Source organism: Chelonoidis abingdonii, chromosome 2 (genome assembly GCF_003597395.2).
Source record: "Chelonoidis abingdonii isolate Lonesome George chromosome 2, CheloAbing_2.0, whole genome shotgun sequence".
In the NCBI taxonomy this organism is placed as follows: Eukaryota; Metazoa; Chordata; order Testudines; family Testudinidae; genus Chelonoidis; species Chelonoidis abingdonii.
This window is the reverse complement of record NC_133770.1, coordinates 183,512,652-183,535,672: the sequence shown is the minus strand read 5'-3', so window position 1 is coordinate 183,535,672 and position 23,021 is coordinate 183,512,652. Positions and strand designations below refer to the sequence as shown.

At 39.5% G+C, this 23,021-nt stretch overlaps 1 protein-coding gene across 9 annotated transcripts in view; it reads right to left on the bottom strand.

The window, feature by feature from the left end:
• HIVEP1 (HIVEP zinc finger 1) overlaps window positions 1-23,021 on the bottom strand; it is a 193,496-nt gene that overhangs the window by 50,197 nt on the left and 120,278 nt on the right. For all 9 annotated transcript variants that reach the window (XM_032793284.2, XM_075062838.1, XM_075062839.1 and 6 more), the window contains 2 exons: window positions 10,168-16,145; window positions 1,396-1,529 (listed from right to left, as the gene is read on the bottom strand). In XM_032793284.2, coding sequence (XP_032649175.1) covers window positions 1,396-1,529; window positions 10,168-16,145 — 6,112 coding nt within the window. The remainder of the gene's footprint in view (window positions 1-1,395; window positions 1,530-10,167; window positions 16,146-23,021) is intronic.

Below are 23,021 nucleotides of genomic sequence, written 5' to 3'. Positions count from 1 at the left end.
TCAGCTAAAGTCAGAAAATTAGAATTGCAGTAGAATGAACAGAATTCCAGAAATAATGTAATATGTGAATGAACGACATCAAAATCAAAGCCTGTCTCTGATCAACTCATGGCATTTTAGTCTTCAGTTATTTTACTAGGTAGCCAGCAAAAGGTTTAGAGCGGAATCCTAATGTCTTTAAGAATGGGCTTCCCCCTATACAACAAACATCTAGATTCCAAACTTAATCGTAAATCTGTGTAACACATACACACACTTCTAAAAACTGTCAATTTTTGTGGGGAGGAGAAAGGTGCTAAAAGAACATCATGTTGGAGACTGAGATCTATGTAACTGGAATAGCCTGGGTTATGACAGTGAAAAATTCCTCACATCTCCCTGCCAATGTATTTCAGTCTTAACCTAGTGGGATACCCTCTGGATGAAAGTGTACTTCAGAGTCTGCTGCTATTCATTACTTGGTTTCTCTGCTGAGAACATCATCCAGGATGCCACTTGAGGTGATGATTTTTTGTGAAGTGGATCCTACCCATTAGGAAATGGGCAAAGAAAAGCAACATCACTTTGCCTGGACAGATGGTAACAAAAACTTATGCTCACCATTACCCTGGATTGGATTCATCAGCCTAGAAATGAACGATCCTGGTATCTCATTACCAATCACCTAAGTCATATCGTCTCTCTTCTCTTTGTGCTCCCCCCAAAACCTTTAAAAATGTCAGTGTTACTTCACTATTACAAAGAACTGCTGTAATATGTTACATGGAGGGTACCACATGCAAGTGATTGTTATTTTGATGAGCATTTGATATCTGATGCAAAATGTTACAGTGCTTTATTATTTTCAGTAAAATTGTCAGAGTGCTTTGCAAACTAGAGCTCTCCAACTTTTTCACAGCATAGACTGCATGTGAACAGAGATTGTATTGAGGACCACCATCTTGCCTAGGCCTGATCACTTAGACCAGCTCCCATCCCATCCCAGCTCCCCTCCCAGCCACAGTCACATACCATCATTGTGGCAGCAATGGAAATCATTTGCATGGACTGGTAACATTAGGAAAATATCTATGCCTATGGCCATATCTAGCTATAACATCAGACATTTTTTATGTGATGAGCGTTGTGTTCTTTACAAAAAATTAATTCCACTGTCTGCTGTTTCTTCATTTAATCTTTCTCCTTCTATCTGTGCACCACCATGGAACATATGACTGGCGTTTCTCTAGGGAAAACCAGGAAGCATCCCACAGACTATTGCTGGTCTACATGCTACAGTTTGAGAACTGTTAATTGAAATAAATTGAAAGAGGAAAGATCATCATACTTTCAAACAAAGCCCAGAACCAAGAAATAATTACCCCCAATAGTGTTTGGTTAAAAATATATACTTGCCCTCCATCAAATATTTTAACTCTTCTTGGTTCGGTTTTGGTAAAGGAATTTTCTTTATCATGCTCAGTGCTCGTTTCAGAGTTTTCTTTATTGCTGAATTCACTTGGAGTCAATTTTTTTTTATTTAATGCCCGCTGAAAGAAAATAGGAAATTTATAAATTTCTGACTACAGCTGATGTTAGCACCCTTCATTATGTTATTCAAGTCAGTAAATTAAGAATAAACAAAGTAAAAAAACCAATTATATGCACAAATAATTGCTTTAGAAGCCATACCTGTAACACTGATTGTAGATCTTTGGAACAAGATCATCTTACTTAGCTTATTTCCTACTACACATTGAGAGCTTATGGACCCATTGACCCTTATGGAAGTTACTCTCCCATGGCAAATGGGAATGCTGTGAGTTTGCATTCAAAGTGGCCTCCTCATTCTGTTGTCAAGGGCTCAGCTTAGGTGGGGTTATGGAACAAGCATGGAGTTTGGACAACAAACCTACTTAATCCTCTGAAATCTGAAGAGGCCCTCCTATGCCTCTCCATGTCTCTTGGCCTCTTTTATCTCTGTGGCAGAAGCCATGAAGTTAGTGGCTGTCATACCAGCTGCAACCTCAGGACTCTCTTAGGTGATGTTCCTCAGCTGCACCAGGATGCTGCTGTCCTCCATAGTTTGACCAGAAGTGAGAAATTTTAGCCATACAAACCAATTACTTCCACTTTCTCTTCCGGTACTACTGGTATAGTATCAGGACTACACTTCATGAGCACCATATATTTGAACCACTTGCTCATTAGAGCTCTCACAGGGGACTGCAGGGGACACGTCTCAAAAATTCCTGTCTTGTAGCTGCAATGCTCAGATTCTACCAGGGGCACATGAACCACTAGTATCTCACTGCCTCCAGGGGCGGCTGACAACTGTCAACAGAGATGAAGAGGGGAGAAAGACAGACGTATACAAAGAAGAGATACTTACAGGTTATATTAATTTAAAAATATGTTTATATTTTCACTGTAAGAGTGGTCCATTCACAATTTAGTAAGTTTCAAAGCAGAAATTCCAAAACCCCTTGATAACAGTATTCCATATGTGTTTCTTATTGGCAGAGAAAATTAAGAGAGAGTATACCAGTCATCTAACAATGCAAAATAATTTTTCAGTTTTCCCTTGATTATTAAAGAAGGAAATTATTTTTTATCTTTTTTTGTAAAGGCTGAATTCTACAACATTTACCAGTTGAAATCTAATCCTTCCAAGTCTAGCATATTTATAAAATGAGGCAATGATCTAATTAGCTGACAGTTATTACAGCCATATTTATAAATTGTTCTACCCACATAGCTGGCATACCTAGCACATTTTCTAATACTAATAAGCCAATAAAATGGTAGGAGAAAAATATTAGACTCATTATTTAAAATGTTTTTCATTGGCTATAAAAGTGAATGTTGGAGGTTTTAGAATTCACAGAAAAGGCAATGCCTCAACGATGTATTTACGTTGATCACATATTAAAACACTGTCAACTATATACAATCATCCTGGTATGAAGGGATTGTGCAAGTTCCTCTATATCACTTGAGTCATGCTTTTGCTTTTTGCATGTGTAGGCGTATGGTGCAAAGAGGTGCAGCACTGGGGATGGGTCAAAGGAGAAAATAGTATATTCATAATTTGGCATTTCCAATGACCTTAAGAGTTTGCACAAGTGCAGGATGCTGCAGCTGCTACTCCAGCATTTAAGGTTGATACATCTCTATGTCCTGACTGATGTTGGTCTTTCCTTCCTCCACTCTAAATACTTCTTCCACATCAAGCCTGATAATTCTGGCTGTATGCAGTGGAATATAAATTTCACCCTCATGCAAAAATATCTTTATCCTTCATGTTGCATTAACAATATCTAACACCCTGGACAGGAGATACCAGAATTTCAAGTGGCAGGGCAAACTTAACTCAACCACACTGAACTTCCTGTATATTTCATGGCATATGTTATAGCTTAGTCTATTACTTTTTATAGTGTAACATTTATGTTTAATAAGGGAAAGGGGAATAGAAAATGCAATTTCTGTGCAGTGTGGCCAGCAGTGTGTGACCATTCCCAGCACCTGGAATTTGCTGACTTTAAGTGCTTGATCTTTCAGTCTTAATGAATTAACTTTTTTTTCCACATTTAATATAAAGGAAAAAGGGAAGAGAATCCAGAGGTAATTGCTCTATATAGCTTACAAGCTCTTGGGCCATCTGCACCAAGGTAAATTTAACCTTTCTATAAATATATGACATACATAATGGTGATGAGACAGGATATTCAAATCCATGTTCAAAACTACCATCCCACTTCCCACAGTCACATATTTTAATTAACTGGTTTTATGCTAATTTAGCACTGGTTTTAGTGTTCATAACATAGAAAATAACCCCAGTGAGCTGTAGCAAAACTTTTGCTATTACAGAAATGCACGAATAGAAATGTTATTTGAATTTCTGTCAGAAAATTTCAGGAATCATGGGGTAATCGGGAAAATCTGCATTTTTATTTATTTTTTGTAAATAGTGTTTGTGAAAAGTACCAGACTCAGAGTCATGAAGACTCAGGTCACCTCTATGTGTACGAGAGGTACAGTGCAGGCAGAGGCAGAACACTGCATTATTGTGCCTCACTCCTAAACAAAAGGACCACAGTTAGAGGTCAACTGATAAGAAAAATTATACTGGACAGTAAAAGTTTCCTTTCTTCAATTTCTAATGCCTGACAATCTTCTCAGTGGCTTTCCTCCTGCTCTTATGACTGGAGGCAAAGGCCTGATTCACCTCTGAATTATTCCAGTTTTGTGCCACATTAAATCCACCAACCTCCATTACTGATATAAAACTGGAGTGACAGTGATTAATGCAGCACAAAGACCAGGATTTAACAACTACTGATGTCATGTACAACTGTTCCATGGAAAACTACACCGAGAACCAAAGTTTTCCAGAGCTATAACTTTCATGTTTTCCCCACTGGCACAGAGCCATTTAGGGAAAACGTTTTTTAATATTTTGAGATAGTTTGCTAGTTTAAATATAAGACTGCTCCGATTTAAGTTTTTTCCAGTGGTGAGTTGGATTGTTGTCACACATAATCCAAGAAAGGAAATGATCCAATCAGTAGGTATTTTCCATTCTTCAGCCTATTGATGGCAAAAAATCTTCACAGTGGAATGTACCAAGAATCACCTTAGAGAGGGAATCAAACTTTGAGAGTAGTACACAAAATTAGGTACAGATGCTCCCCAACTTATGCAAGCATTCCGTTCCAGAATGCCTTGCATAACTCGAATTTTGTGTTAGTCGGAAACATATACTCAACCATTACACACACACCAAAAAACCCTCGACTCCTATTTTTAGCTTATGGAAATTTTTCTGAAAGTGCAGATTTGTGTAACCCGGGGGACATCTGTAGTAACTAGGCTTAAGAGAGAACTACTGAGAAACAACAGCTAGTATCAGGTGATTGAGCTTGTAATGTCTAGGAAAGAAAATAGAGTTTGGACCAAGTAGCTACCTCTCCTGTCCAAGAAACTGCATTAGCTCACTGGGCCTTTAATTTATTTGAACATATTATATTTATTTATTTTAAAAGCAATAGCCCCTTCTCCGTTACACACATCTTTGGGGTGTACTTTGAATCAACGGTCTATGCCCACACTATTTCCTCTGGTCCAGTCAATGGTAAAGAACAGAAAAGGGTCCTGGATTTCCTTATTGCCTGCATTTACTTAAACATATCTTCATTCTTCTCCTGACATCTAATGTCAATAGAAATGTCTTTTTTTAGGATTGGGATTAGCACAGAAAGGTGACAATATTGTAATAGCATTCTGAGTGTCCAGAAAAACATTTCAAACCCCACTGCTTGAGACATTTAAACATGAACTGGACTGGAGGAAACGGCTGAGAATATACTGTATGAAAAAATCCTGCATTGGCAAAGCACATGCTAGCTCTTTTCAATCCTTAATTTCTATTTTTTAATCATAACCTTTGCACAATCTGAGGCATACATTAATCTTCACTTGATGATTTCTTGCAGCACTTTCTTCTTTTATAACTCCTTTAAGTACAAGTGCTAGTCACTTAATTTGATGCCAGTCAGAAGCTGGAGAAATGGAGATGAATTACTTTCCAGCTTCACCATAATAATATACTTTGAAAAAAAGATCAGAATATAAACTTGAAGAAAAATTAATAATTTTGCTTCTTTGTTAGCAGAATAAGTGTAAATGTAAGTAATGGGCAGCCTCTGTTTAAAAGGACACATCAAAATATTATTCAGAATTTTGTTACTCACTATTTATACGCTAAACTGAAATTATTTTCCAACAGAATTTTCTTTTCTCCATTGTACATGCACACTGGCTTGTTTTTGCAGAGGTTGCTCATGACTGTTCTTTTAAAAAAAAACAAAAAGTATAGTGAAAAGCCCATACAAAACTTCGCTTTCCCAAAGAAAATAGCTAAATGCACACAACTAGAAAAAAGGCCAATTTAATGCCTATCTGTCACGACAGTATCCCTTTAAGTTTTTTGTTTTACTGTAGTAACATTTAAATACATCTCATCTACTATATAAGGGAGACATCTTGAAACAGATATGAGGAAGAAAAAAAAAGAGGAACACTGACTTTGCAATACATAATACAATTCAGTGGCAATATGGATACAGAAACAGCAGTCTGTATTGAAATGCACATTTTTTGTTGTTAACACAAAGGGTTAAGTCTTCACCCCAGTGAAACTGATGGTAAAATTTCCAGTGACTTTAATAGGGCCAGGATTTCACCCTAATACTTTCCTGCCTATAGAGGTTTAATAGAATATCCTTACAGTCTCTCTGGCAATTCTGAAGTTATTTTTCTAGCCTTACGGTATATCTGTCCCCACCTCTGAATATTTTGTATCTTAACCTTCTCTTCAGCAAAGAAATACTAGACAGATCCCTTTGGAGCTGCTAAACTGTAGTCTTTGCCACTGAATAGCAACACTTCTTTCCCTCAGACGGGGGTATGTTTCCTCCATGGCAATTTCAGGCCCTGTTGACCCAGATTCAAATCCTCACATAGCCACAGCATGAAGAATGTGCTGCCCATACACTGAAGACTAACCCAAAATAATCATTGTTGATCCCCCAAATAATAATTCTGTATGTTCTAGACATTCTTTGCGTGATTCTAGACAAACTGATCTTTGGGGCTAATGTTGAAAACTTACAGCTGTACCCAAAAAGAAAAAAACACTGCACAAAACTGGCATCAGGCAAAATGGTAAGGAAAACAAAGAAGAATCTCAAACTGCACTGTACAGTGCACAGTTTTCTTTATAAGATGATACAACTCAAAGTGCACATTTCTACTACATTTTCTTAGTAATTAACCTTTCAGTGCCTTGGACAACAAATTCAGGCAGACTAGATAAATACTGACCCTTGTTGCCAATTTATAATATATTATTGGTATAGCATCAATATAGAAAAATTATTAGAGTACAGAGTCTGCTTAATCTATTTGCAGAAAGGTACATCAGTTACTGAAGAACATCAAATTCAGTGCAAATTAGCATACTGCTCCATTTGTTAGTTTTACAAACACTGAAATACGTGGCCATTGCAAAACAAGTCTCCTTTCTTCCACATTTTTATAGTACACCAAGGCATTAAAAATGTTATCACCTTGCAGCTTAAAGAGTAGTTAATTTTTAATGATCGCACCTGTTAACTTTTGAGGCAGGGGGGTGGAAGAATGGAATGGAAATATTCTTAAAGAAAAAATCAACTGAAATCCTTTTGTCAGACAAAAGGGTGACTGTTACCCCCCACACAATGAAAAGGTAAATTTTAATTTGTTTTAGTTTGAAAAAAAGTAATTTTATACTCTGATAATGAACATTTATCAATAGCTTGCTGTCCTTGTATCTCTCTGAGGTAGGCAGGCAATTACATTGCTGCTTCTAATGCTGGTGTCCTTGGCATTGCCATTCTGGAGGCTTACCTTACTGCTCAAGGACAAGAGAGACTATACCAGCCAAGATGTGCATTTGGTTACAGGATTTCTAGAGCAGTACTGTAACAGGGTGCCTTGCCTCTTAAGGGCTGGAAGACCTAGGGCTAGTCAACCCTGATTACTAAAAAGGGTTGGATCATGTCATTCCCTGTAAAGGGCAGCAAGTGGCTGTAGTGAAGAGGGAAGCCTAGGAAATAGCAGGAAGTGAGAAAGGTTTATATGGGGAAAAACCCTGAGACCAGAGGGTCTAGTAGCCAGAGCCAGAAACTTGAGGTTCCAGCCAAGCAGGGCTGGGAGTGACCTGCCAAAGGAGGAAAAGCCCCAGGCAGGAAGTGAACTGGAGACTGCTGGTAGTGAGCAGGCTCCAGAAGACAGACCTGGGACGAAGGGCAGGAAAAGCCTGAGCATAACCCAGCAAGAGAGTAAACCTGATGGACTGTGTTTTGGGACTTTCAGCTTGATTCTGGAACTTTCTGCATGTGAATAAACCTGGATCCTCGAGAAACGGTGGTGAATGGACAAGAAAAGCCCAGCTGCCATTTGTTTAAGAAGCCCTTTGAGTGAGAAATTGTTAGCAGGGCACTGTAGAGCCACCCCTCGGCAAAAAGGGGTGATAGGAGGTGCCCAATACACGAACCAACTTGCATATTCTTTTGTATATTTTGTGGGTTGTTTTTTTTAACAACAAAAACAGGGTAATTAATGGATTGCATGTGGTGATCATTCATTTCCAGTTGTCTAGTTTCTGTTAATGTTTTAGTGCGGAAGGAAAAGTTACTCAAATTCACTCAAAACGTGCACAGAATATTATACTCTGATAAAGATTCTGATCATGTATGGGAAGCAACAACTGCAATGAGACACTCATAGAAAAAATTTTTCAGGACACTCAAAGAAATTTGAGAATAAACTGTATAGATATAAAATATGTGATATGAGATATTACTATGCACTGCAACGATATTTTATAAAACATCTACACCGTAGACAGTTATACTGCCTCTAACTCACTTACTTGTGCCTAGATATTCAAGCACATACAAGACAATGATTTGAAAAGTGTATTGAAGTCCCATTAAATTAAGCGATTTGTATTGTATACTCTGGATTGAAACAGAAATCCTGTGAGGGCCCATAATACCTGGCAGCATTCAAAATGCACATATTTCAAAGCAAGGATCCAAACATTTTTTAGCTGAAGACACCATATTGTATAATCATATATCATTCTCAGACCTCAAAGTTTTTACCTTATTGTGGTGCTCACACAAATGAAATGCTGTAACATTAGCTCTAACTAGGTATTATGCAGGTAGATATTGTGCAAGCTTCTTTAACAATTCTGAATTTTCATTCTTAATCTACTCTTCCAGTTAGGGGCCTCTCTTCAGTTGGAGGCTGTCAAATGCGCTGAATAGGATGAGGGCTTTCTGTTGAGGACATATGAGCCACTGAAGGAGACTGATGCTCTTTGACTGCTGATTCCATGTCGATGGTGTTATTCATATATACATGGATTATGTATATTATTTTGAACATGTTTTTAACTCTGTAGATTTAATGGGTTCTTTGGAACAATATCAATCAATAGTATAGAATGGGTAGTGAAAATTTTTAAGAAAGCGGTAACCACCATTATCTTGGCAATTGTTTGATCCAAACTATCAAATTGGAGGATTGGGGTGGGAATAGAACTCTCTCTCTCTCTCCCTCCCACCTAAGTTCCTTCTAAACTGCACAACAGGCTATAAAGGGAGACACAACCACAGGGGCTTGGAGAGTGGGTGGGTGGGGACTGTGGAGGGGAGCAAATTGGGGCTTGCAGGGCTGCCGTGGGCCTCTTTCCCCCAGCCCTGGAGCTAACTGTTGCCAGTGGAGAGAAGGGGCCACCCTCCCCCAGAGCTTGCTGCTGCGGCAGGAAGAGGGCTGGGGAGAGTCCTCTGGCCCCAACCCTAGGGCAGTCTGCATGCCTTATCTCCAGCCCCATCCCAGAGCCCTCACTTTTACTGTCCAGAGCCCTCACACCCATCCACTGCATGCCAACCCTCTGCCCCAGCCCTGAGCTCCCTCCCACACTCCAAACTTCTCGGTCCCACCCCCGCCACACATCACCTCCATTTTGGTGCATATAATAAAATTCATTCCGCACATAGATATAAAAAAATTAGAGGGAACATTGCTTCCCACGCCCCTTGTTTCAACTAGTAATGATATCAAATGTGTTTGTAGCACACCCATGGATAACTGCTCAATCTGAGAGCACTACTTTACATCAGACAATAATAGTCAATTTATAGGGTCAAATACCTGCAAACTCTTCATTTACAAACAAAGCTGCTTTTAAACAGACAGTGTTAAAGTATTTAAATAGAAGCTATTTTTGGCACACTTTTCTTGCAATTTAAAACTAGCCAAATGGATTTCTGTTCAAAGACCTGTCTAATTTTAATCCACAAAGAAATTTTTTTTTTTTTAATGAAAAGTGATATACACCTAAGAACAAGTTTCTTCATTGAAATAGCGTAATATCTTCATAGTAGTGCATCCCAGCACAACTATAACACATAAGCACATTATGCATATAAGTAATTAGATAGGGGAAAAAATCAAGGCACAATACATTATTAAAAATATAAATGCAGTATGCTTTTTTAAAGCAAGTACTCTATAAACACAAATTTGATCCTTAAAATTAAGATATATTAAATGTACTTTAAGTACCTTGGTTAAGCTATTCCTCCACTTGCTTGAGTAAACCAATACATCGGATCTGGAATGAGTTGTTATTGCTTGAGTATATAGTGGTTTTTCAACTTTTTGTTTTGAATTTAGGAGGGAAAGAGCAACCTTTGTTGACAAGCCAAGCGGATTGGGATTGTTGAGACTAATAGTCCAAGTAGAATATGCTGAAGTTTTTTGGTCATTTTGTAGCAGATGTAATGGCTTTCTTTTTAACAGATAACACCATGTAAAATTTGTTGAAGTCTTTAGGCTTGGAAATGACAACCGTTGTGTATCCCCTGCATTTGCCACTGATAGAGTAGTTTCAGGGTTTGCTTGGCCTTGGGTATTAATTTGTGTGCCCTCATTATTAACCCGTGGGGACCACCTTTCTTGACTGTTACCTAAAGCCTTCAGAACAGAAGTCTGATTATTCACTGCAGACGCTTCAGATGGCTTTTTAACTTCAAAACTTTGAGGTGCAGAAGATGTAAGATTTTCAAATTCCGGTGAATCCTTTATGGTTTCAGAAACTCCAGTTTTAACACTTTCAGATGAATGGTGGTCAGTTACTAGCACATCTGGTGAATTTCTATCTTTGCTGCTTTTTTCATGTTGTGGAACAACATCAGGCTCTAATAAGAGGCCTTCAAGAGGCTCTGTGGTGCAAATCTGTCGCACCAATACTGGCTTCTTTTGCCTATTAGGGTCACTGGCTCGAATGTTCAATGTTTGCATTGATCTAGCATCTGTTGTGCAAGCTGCTCCACTTTCATCTTTAACACGCTTTTGGTGTTTTTCCATGGCAATATCTAAACTATTGGCTGGTGAGAGCATGCGTTTACTTGATGCTGTAGCTTCTTGTTGGGGGAAGACTCCACTAACTGGTAATTTCTGAATAATATTCAAGGAACTTGGCAAAGGTGAATTTCTGCTTCCAGTCTCAGAAAATGAATTATCAAATATAGATGATGATTGTAGATTTGGTAAAACCCTCTGATGATCTCTGTGTAATTTTGGCGGCAGAGTTTTCCCTTCAAGAGTTGGCATTGTCACAACATTTGTTTTACAGACAGACTGATTTACCTGATCCTGCGTCACTAAAATTTGGGGAAGAGGTGTAACAGTAGCAAATCCGTAAGATGGAACATTACTATGAACACGAACAGGCACCATAAAAGTTGGGATGTGATGTATTTGACCACTGGAGTTTTCAGGTACCATACGTTTTTGGGGAGGCACTGAATACAGATTAGACATACTGTCAGCTAATTTAGTAGGTATGGATAATGAAGTCCCACTCTGGTTCACATCATTTTGACTTGGAAGAGTGTGGGTTGGGAAAGCAGCTGTTATTGGTTTAGAAGAATATGACTTGCTTACATGTGGAGCTTTAACTTGAAGCTGATACTTGGGAGCAAAGTAATACTCCTTTTCAACAGACTGACAAGAAAAGGTGTTTGTGTCTGCTTGTTCTCCTGGAGCCAGTACTTTAAGAGAAGTCTGTGATTGTTGTGTTGAGGGCTGCTTTCCCTGATTATGCAAAACAGGACCTAAAGGTTGCTGAACAGAGGGGAGGCTAAGAGGGTTACAGTTCTGAGTTACTGACTGAGATTCATGTAATGGTTTAGAGTAAGTCTGTGAATGCTGAGAACTTGAAGGAAACTCCACTGAAGTTCTACTAGAGGTCTGCAGCCTGTGAAATGGTACTGTAGACACGTCCGTTGCATGAGCTATTTGAAATGAAGATGAAGATTTAACCTGAGGCAGATGGTTTTCTGGAGCAATATTTAAAGATATTTGTCTTACAAGTGGCCCCCTCCTCCTTTCTAACAGAGGCACATGTCCGGTAACTCCACAGACAGAAGACAACTTTGGAGAGGCTCTCTCTACAAGTGGGGTAGGTTTTGATGGAGACATATTTCCACAATCAAAAGATTTACTTCTGTAATCTACAATCTCCATGGCTGGTTGTGTGCAGTTAATTTGTTCTGATGCAGCACGTCTCATTTCCCTGCAAGGAGGGCCAGGCACACCAAGTGTATTTGAGCCAGCAGGAATTGTAAGGAATTCTGCTGATTTATTAAGATCTATTTTGGAAGCATTCTCACTTTTAGAAATGTCTTCTTTATCAAATGAAGCTGAGAAACTAGAGGCATGAGATAAACTACTCTCCCGACTTAAACTTCTAGAAAGCGTGGAGTCAAAGCTCGATTCAGCTGAAGAATGCTCAATTTCAGCCAACCGGATCCTTTTCTTCTTCGGTGGCAGTTTTTCTGTTGGCAATTTTGACAAAGTTTCGCTACGCTGAGGCCAATTAAACTTTTCTGTTTTTTCCTGATCACTGAATTGGTTTTCCTGGTCCCTGTCTGGTTCTTCTGTGACCAGTATTTCAGGAACCTGGATGTTATGTTGGCGAACTAGTTTTAATGGCTGCATTACTGCATTTCTTTCATTAGAGACTATTTGACTTTCCTGAAGTTCCACTCTGGGTGCTTCTGCTGACACTGATTGATGATGCTGGGAAGTGTTCAGATGAGAATGCCTTTCCTCTTGAATTACCACTGTGTTCAAAGAATGGTGCTTCACAGCCTTATTAACCTCTTGAAAAGACACTGGTGAAACTCTTTCAAAAGATTCTGATTTTTCAAATGAACTGGGCCTGCTCAATGAATTAGTGTGCTGTATTACTGAAATGCCAGTTCCTTGTCTTTTCAACTCTACCTTTTCTTGTGCAACTGAACTTGTCTGCTTTTTCATAAGTGGAGAGATCTTTGGGTCAGTGGTTTGTTCTGTGCCTCGAGCCACAAGCTGAATTTGAGACCTTTGAAGCGGAATGGTGCCATGCTGTTGTGAACCTACGATTGTTGCATTAGGTTTAGATAAACTGGGAAAATCTCCTGGCTTACTTTGGCCTTCTGTACTCTTTGATGGTATCCCAGTATCATTTTGCTGTGGCTCGTCATCATCTCCAACACTTTTCATTTTCCTTCTTTTTCTTATCTGTGGTGTCTGCTCCCAGACACCAGTTGAACTGGCAACTCTGTAGTGCAGAATTTGAGGTTGTGTGGTGCTAGGGACTATCTTATGTTCAGGCTCTCTGATAGCTGCCTTGGTTTTTGGTCCATGCAACTCTGAACAATAAAACTTCTTGTGGTTTTCAAAATTCTCCAGTTTTCTATATCGGTTTCTGCAAGTTTCACACTCAAACATTGTCCCTCGCCCTGGATGTGATTTCTTTACTTTTTCCAAATTTGAAACTTGTGCAAGTGACTTGCTCCTTGGCAATGAGAGTTCATTAGGCAAATTACATCCATGATAACCTTCTTCTACAGATCGTGCTGGTCCGAGAGCATGGCTATCATTAGTTGAAGAGTCTTCTATTGCTGTCTGTCTAACAAGAGTGCGAGTATGCCCCCCTTGGTGCAGTGGAGTGACAGGTCCCGAAAGAAAGACATCATCATACAAAGAGCCAATTTTATCATCAAATGATTGACTTCCTCGAATTGGATGAGGAGGTGGTATTAAATTTGCAGGTACAGCTGAATAGCTGGTAGTAGGCATAGAATTACTTCTGGTTATAGGTAAACAGTCAAGGGACGGTACAGACAGAAGAAAAACTTGCTTTGATTTCTCAGTTGGTGTGAAAGGAGACTTTGGGATGTCGGAGCTTGAACTAGTTCTTCTCCCCATCGGTTTTAAATCGAACTGGAAGGAGTCTTTAAATATGTATGATTTTGGTGAGTCTATACTGCCTCTTCTTGAAAGAGACGTTCTTCTTGGTTTCACACTATCTAACTGTTTGTCATCTACTACAGCTTCATTATCTGATATTAACTTTGAGATGCGTTCCTCAAGTGTTTTCGTTGCCATTGGTGGTCGCATTTGACCAGAGAAAAGTAAATGTTTTTCAGCACAAACTGTTTGTACAACAGATGCCACTGTAGCACTTATTCGTGGCACAGAGGACAGATTTTTATTTGGGTCTTTTTCAGAGGTGGGCAATCCTCTGACAAAAGGAGTTGGTGGACTCATTGTTTGATCCGCACTCTCAGAACGTGAAAAGTAACCAGAATCAGTGCTACCTAAGCTCCTAGGGCTCAGAAGACATTTTCCTTGTTCCTGGGAACAATCAGTTGCCTGTTGTCTTTGTAGCTGTGCATGCACTGTTCCTATAGCAGACCCAAGCTGTTCTTCTAATGGACCCATTTCTATTTTCTGGTGGTGCTTAACATCTGTCTCCTTTAAAGAGACCATGTGTGTTACATTTGATTTTATATTTGTAACTTTAAAATCTCCTTGTCTCTGTGCTGCAGCAAGCTGAGGCGTGGAGTCTGTTACTTCTGGACTATCAGCCCTTAAAGGAGAAACATTCACAGGATGAACTACTACTTTAGGTAAAGCTGCCTTAACTTGTGGTTCTGTGTCATGCAATGAAGAGTCACCTATTACATAGTTTGGATTGCTTAATGGAATGGGGCTACCTTTCCGTAACGTTTCAGAATTTGAAATGATTTTCACTATTTGTGCAGGTTCCAGTTCTAAGGATCCTTGATCGTCTTGTCTTTCATCAGCAGTGCCTTCATCTTCACTTTCACAACTTTCTTCCACATCTGAATGAATACTAAGTGCTTTGTCTGATTCATGAGATAGGAATAAACCACCAGAGTCTGGTTGTAAGACAAGTCCAAGTTTGATTGCATGTGCATGAGATTTTTTGTGCTTGTATAGATTACTTTTGGTTTTAAATGAAAATCCACATGTCACACAAGGATACGGTCGCTCTCCTGTATGGGATCTGATATGCTTTTGGAGAACACTAGGCTTAGCACAAGCCCTATTGCAATACTGACAAACATATTTTCCTAGTTTTTTAGGCTTCTGGTCTTTCAGAAGATTACATATTTGTTCTACACCATGGTTGACAACTGATGCTATTTGGGCTGAATTATACAGGGGAGCTACAGGTAAGTGTGTTGAATGAGATGGCTTAACTGACAAAGACGAAGATGAATTAGCTACTAGCTGGTTTTGAGGAAAAACCTGAGTCACAGTAGAAGAGGGGGGGTGTACTACAGAAGAGGTTACTGCTATACTGTATATCTGTTGGAGTTTGGGGTTTTCTTTACCCTGCTGACGTACCAGTGATCTAGTGAAACCTGGACATACAACAATCTGTTGATTTTGCTGTCCAGTTTTAGCAATAAATTGTTCTTGTGAATGAGAAATTGACATGGTCTGTGTTTGTTCACTCTTCCCTGATGTTACCGTGTGCATATCACGTGAAGAACAAGGATAGTAGTGCGATCCAGCTACAAACTCTTGCTGTGATAAAGCAAAATGATTTGGGACACTCGTATTGGATGTGAGACTCGAAGAGGGGCTCGTAGTTTTATTTGGTCTCACTTTTTCTATTTGCATCCCACAAGGAGGGCACTCTTGTGCTAAGATGTTCAGTTCAGGCTCCATAGCTTTTAATAAGACATCAAATGCAGTACTTGCACTTGAGGATGAAGTACTACAATCAACAAAAGTAATACATTCATTATTGTCAGTCTTTGATTTACTTGACAAGGAATTAGAGAGAGGCTTCTTTGCTGGCAAGTTTAATTGGCTTGTATCACAGTCTTCTGCTGTCCATTTACTCAAATCCAAGGACTTATGTAACAATGAAAGATTTGTCTGCATCCATGTCTCAGATGTGACTGTTTCATCAGTTACCTTGCTACTAAGTGTTTTCCCATTTTGTTTCACACATTGTTTTCTATTTTGTACAGGTAACTGATTCTTTGCTTGTAAGTCTTCCAAAGCATCAGGAAGAATTTTAGTTGATGAAGATTCTTCTACATTTTGTTTATGCTTGGCCTGAGGGGGGTTTCTCAAAGGCGATTTTGTTATCTTTTTCAGATGGTTTTCCGTTACAATCTTTTTCCGTTTCACACCTTTAACTGTATCTGAAGTTCCTCTAGTACCAGCCTCTGAGATATGTTAAAACAAAACAGAAAAAGAAATGGTAAATTCACAGAATCACTATATGAATTATTTTTATAACACAAATACATTATATCATCATAACAATGTAATGATATCTTACAATTTTAACAAATCTAGTAAAACATTTCAACATGTTCTAAAATGGAAATCGTTTTTCATTCCACTACAAATTATTCAGAATTAACAAGTCTGTTTGATAGTCCCATACAACATGTCTTATCCTGAGCATTAAACTGTCCATCTACCAGAGAATGGCTGGAGATAGTTCCGCCAGAGTGTTCTTCATTTCTAGGGACTGAACATGCTGAAACCTGCATCTGTTGTCCTGGGAAGCAAGAGCTGAATTTTGATTCTGAGACTTGTGTTGCTAACACACTTAAGACCAGCCCCATGTTTCCCACTGCTATCATTTTATCTTCTTAGCTGCAAGACCTCTCTCTCAGCTACTAATGCTACGCTTCTTTTGAGTAACGTCTCCCTGCTGCATTACGATCAATTAGCTCTGTTAGCATAAGCAACGATAATAGCACAGATGTTAACTGGGCAATGCTGTTTTTACCACTGTATCCCCCAACTTTGTTCACTGAGAAAATATGATAGTGTGGTTAAGACACTGGGACTCAGAAAATCCAGGTTCAGTTTCCAGTTCTGCTTCCTATGTGACCTTGAGCAAGTCACTCTGCGTACATCAAGGACTCAGCCTCCCAGCCCAGGTCCACAGACTTGTGCTAACAGGGCTTGCACTAGTGTGCTAAATAGCCAGGTAGATGTTGTGGCTCAGGCGGGAGCCGGCAGGAGGGGGATCGACAGAGCTATTTTTAGCATGCTAGAGCAAGTTCTGCTAGCACAAGTCTGTGGACCTGAGCTGAGAGGCTTGCTCCCAGATGCAGAGCAGACATACTCTTTGGAAGAAATCCTGGCCCCATTTAAGTCAATGGAAACATTTTTGTTGAGTTAAATGGGGTGTGGATTTCACAACTAATCCATCTGTTCCTCAGTTCCCAATCTGTAAAACAGATATTTTCCTAATATTTTCCTGCTTCACCGGGGTGTTGTAAGGATAAATTAAATGCATGTGATGTGCTTAGATATAACTGTGATATAGGCCACACAGAGTACATCCATATGACAAGATGGTGAAAACACTGTATGACAGATGGGGCAATTTCCTGAAATATCCTGTACTACTGCATTAAGTTTTATGTCTTATTGTGTGCCAGGATTGTATGTAACCTATATAGAGAAAATGTGACAGATGTAAGAACTGGGAGTTCTAAAGATTATACTGCAAATGTGCCAGAAAAGTATGGACTTTGGGGACAAGTGTTAAGTTGACTTCTGGGGGAATTTTTAGGGAGCGGCGAATGTAAAGTCCCCAACTCTGGTTATGCAAAAACCCAGCCCTTTAAAGCTATACCTTGAGTACATGGTTATTGTCTGTTGATTACTTGTTAAAGAAGGCCAAGATAAAAGGCCCAAGTTATATAAAGAAGCAACTGATCTGCCCGGCCTTTGTTGTGGTTCTGGAGTGAAGACAATTGTGAACTTGTAACCATGGGAGAAAATCCAGTTCTGGGTTTAACCTACCAGAGCCCTATGTTGATATTAGGGATGACCTCCAGTGTTTGCTCTAATATTTTATGTCCATGTGCGGAATGAATTTTGTTATGTACACCAATATGGAGGTGATGTGTGTCACATCACCTTCATATTGGTGCACACAACAAAATTCATGTGGTGGTGGTGGGGACAAGGGGTTCAGACTGTGGGAGGAGGCTCAGGGCTGGGGCACAGGGTTGGGGTGCAAGCTCTGGGGTGGGGTCTGGGATGAGGGGTTTGGGGTGCAAGCTTCCCCAGGGTTGTGGTGGGGAGAGAGGACTCCCCCCAGCCCTCTCTTGCCGCAGCAGCTCGGGGCTGGTGAGAGATGCTTCTCCCCGGCTGCAACAGCTCTGGCGGGGCTGGGCAAGGTCGAGCCAGGGGCTCCTCTCCCCGGCAGCTCTGGTGGGTCTGGGGAGAGATGCCTCTCCCCACCTGCCCTTGAGAGCCTGCTGCATGGCCATGCAGCTTACAGGGCACATCGCTGACCTCTGGTAAGATTTTTTGCATGTGTGTAGCAACTTTTATTGTTGTGTGTTTTCTCTGCAATGTTTTTACCTTAAGAATAAATATGCTTGTTTAGAAGGAGCTGTATGGTAACTTATAACTGTGGGCAACACACTGGTTAGAGCCATTGGAGAGACAAAAAAAAGGCACAGCCAACCGTCTTTATGGTAGTCTGGCTGCTGGGGATATCACCATATAAGTAAGGTAGGGAGTTGTTCAGCCTTAAAATCCCCAGTCGGTAGGGAGTGAGATTTGGGTCTCTGCCCAAGAGAGGTGACTGCTAGGAGCAGGAAGCCTAAATTGGGTGCCTTTGGTGGACCACAAAGGGGAAATACAGGTACATTTACTCTGAAACTGTGACAAACTGATTGGGTTGGAGGGGTGGACCATAGATATTAATTTTTTGAACAAGGTTTTAATTTTTTTTGGCCAGTTAAACCTAAAAATAATGGCTTAAGCTACAAACTTCATTATTCAAATGTACTTTACTATATTGGTTTTCTATGCAAACAAGTACAGAGACTTCTGTGTTTGCAAACTCTAAATTTTTAGTTTTTGAATTAAAAAGATTTTATCAGGTAACAATTTTTTTTAGCCTACCTTATGTTATAAAAGATACTGTAGAATATTAAAACTAACAGGATGTAATTAACTTTTGTTTATACTATGTATTGATTTCATCTCTTTCAGTTTAGACAGTCAAAATAAGACCAGTCAGTTACAGTAAGTCCTGTACTACCAGGGAAATGGACCAGATGACTGAATAGGTATTTTCCATATCTAGACTCTCTGGTTAGGTTAGACTGAGACAGATTTATTACCCTGAAAACTATGCTTGCTTGTTGATTTGTAAGGTATTACAAAAGTCACTATGCTGGTATATATGAAAATCTGCAAAGAAATATAAAGAAATTGAGCTATTTAAATAATAATACACCTCTACCTTGATAGAACGCTATCCTTGGGAACCAAAAATCTTACCGCATTATAGGTGAAAGCTATTGAACTTGCTTTGATTCACTGGAGTGCGCAACCCCCGCCTCCCCGGAGCACTGCTTTACCACGTTATATCCAAATTTGTGTTATATTGGGTGGTGTTATATCGAGGAAGGGTGTATTTTTCGATTTATAGCAACTCCTTTTCATTCACAGTAAAATAAGCCTTCATTTTGTCCTTGTTTTAAAATACAAATTATTATAGTGGAACAAATGAAGCACTGAGCAACAGATTTGTTTTTCTGTCAGGACTGTCTTCTCCCCCTTTCCCTGCCCCTCATCTCATCCTTTACATTTGGCAACAGACAAGGAACGAAGACACCTTCCTTCATGGTTATTTTTGTGACTGGATTTATCAGTATCATTTCAAATGAGCTACTACCACAGATAAATGAAATCAGTCAAGTTTAAATGATTTCCCATTTGGTTATTCATGAAACAAAACTAACAAAGTTCAAATTATTTCCATATTTAACTATATGCTGTTGCTCTATTTAACTAGGCATACACTGGGAGTTTCAGTGCTTCCCTGAATAGCAAATGATTTATAATATCAAACAGAAGTATAATTTTGTAGTATAGGCATATATTATTCTGTACAGAGCATGCATCAAAACACAGTGTAACATAGCATATATAAAATGAAAATAAGTAGTAATATTTACTCTCTCCACACACACACATATGCAATTTGCTGTTATGCACCTTTGTTTACCTCATCCCTGAATCCTATTCTAATCTGCTAAATATTTATCTACTCTTAATGCACAAGTGTCCGGAAAATCAACACCACCATCTCATGTAGCATTGTTGATGGTTATCACAGTAGAAGCTAATAATTGTATATGGGTTCTCTCTCACCCTTGTAAACTTTTACAAATAAACCAGTAGGTCACTAGCCAGAAGATTTTCAAACTGGACGCTGATGCTCGAAGTGAGGGAAAGGTATGGGGAGAGTGGGAGGCAGATGCCCCTCAAAAGGTCCCAATGAATGGTAGCTTGAGGGGTAGTACTATGGGCTTGTATACACATGGTGTTATTCAGGAACAGCTATTCTTGAGTAACTACACGTAGGGGCACTTTTCTGAAATAAGTGTCCACTCCATACCTTTTCTTTAATTAAGCAGCAACAAAGTATTCTTATTCCGGGATATACAGACAGGCGAAGAATTTTTAAAATTAACACTCCATTGAGATGAATGGTGGCAGTCATACTTCTAGAATGGATTAATTCTGCCTTCTCTGTACATTGAGAATGGCTCTTGCAGAGGCATCAGTCTGCTTCTATTCTGCAGAACGTGGAATATGCTTCCTATATGACATGGAGACCAGCAGCTCTGGAGGGGACTGTGATGTGCCACAGTGCAATTGGGAATTGGTGGTGGGATTGGCAGATCCAGTGTACATCCACTAATCATCCTTAGCCGCATGCATAAGGATTATAAGTGACACAGAGGCAACTTCAGTCTGAACCTATAACAGCAGAACAGAGTGACTCTGCTGCTCCAGAGTGGCTGGGAGAGAAGGTGAGGAAATACAGTCCCTCTCACTCCATCTCAGAGAAACTCCCCAGTACATAGCCTGGCTTTTTAGATTGTGTGGTAAGGCCAGCATTTGGGTAGTAGGCAGTTCACACCCTTGTTTCAGGCTTGATGTCTGCACAGAATGCTTTAGTTTACGGCCAGTTCATATTTAGAAGATTTTCTTTCAACCTTAAAGGCTAAAAACATTTTTCTATATAAACAAAAACATGGATTCTGCAGAAAAGGTCATTCTCTCCCATTTGCTAGAGGAAATTTAACCACAATGAGCAGGCAATGGATGTATCAAGTTCCACCCTCTTGTGAGGGATGCACTGCCTCTGGGGGATGTCACTAGAACCTAGTGGCTCTGAACTGTAGAAGTACAGGAGCTCCTGCTGTTCTTGTGCCCGAGGCATGGACTCAGATAGGAATCCACTGTAATACATATGTTTGGATAAAAAGTGTATTTAATGCTTTATCACAAACAACTAAGTGACATCCAAGATATAACTGCCTTCATTAGGATGTTTTATTGTTTCAACAGTATTGCAATTAACTGAGTCTTACATTGATAAACTGCCAATAATATTACTAATGATGGCTTTTTTTTTAAGATGTAGCATTTATTGCCAGTTTTTTTAAGCCGTGGTCAAACGAAACAGTTTACATGAGTCAGAGAAAATATTAAGGTAGTTACAAAAAAAAAAAAAAAGAGGCCCTGCCCACATTAAAATTTTAGCTGTGATTTTGTAAGCCGAAAGAGACTTGGTCATGTTATCAGGGTGCAAGGAATATAGTTCCATTTATTCACATACTGCAGCTTTTCAGTTATCACAACCATACCTCCACACCTATTGTACTGCTTGCATTTTTACAAGAAAATCTAGGCAGTTCACAGGTAGCAGAAATGCTAGTGCGCCCATAGAACAAGAACACAGGCCTGGTCTGTACTAAAAAGTTAGGCTGACCCAGCTATGCTGCTCAAGGGTGTGAAAAATGTACATCCCTGAGCAATGTACTTAAGACAAATTAACCTCAGGTGTAGACACTGCTAAGTTGACAGAAGAATTCTTCTGTCGACCTAGGTACATCCTCTTTGGGGAGATGGATGACCTACACCTACGGGAGAACTCATTAACGTAGGTATTGTGTACACTTGAAACATTATCGCAGCACACCTGCAGCGTTTCAAGTGTAGGCAAGCCCAGAAAGGAAATAAGCAGCATAAAGAGGAATGTCCAAGTGGCCAAACAGGTTGTAGCACAAGGGTAAGGTGTCCTGTCCAAACTGCTACAAACTGTGTACTAAATCAGGAAGATAACCACGTGCCACACTGGTGGGGAGAAACGGTGTTAAATGACTCTGGTTTGAACCATGTTGTGTGAGGACACACATGATATTTAGACCCAACCATGTTAGTAAACAAACAACAAACTTGGTTAAAAGTTATAGAGTGGACAGGGTCTTTTAAGACAAGTACAAATGCTTCAACACCTGACCTGTGTGCCTAGCTTCTATCAATTCAGTAACTAGGAATCTCAAATTCACTGTGAAAATAATCTCAAGAGTTTTGGAGGGTTACCTATTGCCATATTTTGTAATGACATACTAATATATGGGGACTATATATTTTTGGGGGGAGGGGGTATGAATGAAGACTGTAGAAATGCTCTCACAAAATGAAAACAACTTGCAGAAATGGTTTATAATTGGTGTCATTCTTCAGCAATCACTGAAAGTGGGATTTCCATTCTGGAGGAACTCTGAATCAGCAGGAATTATGAGTCTGGCTCCTTGTTTTTATTCTTGGCTCTGTCATTGACTCCCTCTGTGATCCTGACTAGGGAAGGTGTTAAAATGTACCTCAGATTACCTATCTATAAAATATTGCAACTAAAGCACTTGCTTAACAATGGTATTATGAACTTTAAATTGTTTTTTTAAAGTTTGAGATCCTCTGAAAATAGGCACTATAGAAAAGGGCAAAATATTCATTTTACGCTTACTAATTGCAAAAGCTACAGTATTTTTATTTTTAAAAATGAACTGCTCCCTTACAGCTAATCTTACCTATATTTTTACTTTCTTCGTAAATGTTCTTGAGGATATTTCTCTCACAGTTTCAGGGTATCTGCACATCTATTCTACCTGTGGACCCTTGAGTGCACCCTTACTGGTTTCCAGCTCCCTGACATCTCTGGGAAGAGACCCGTGTCTCACTCCTTCCTGACCCAGGTT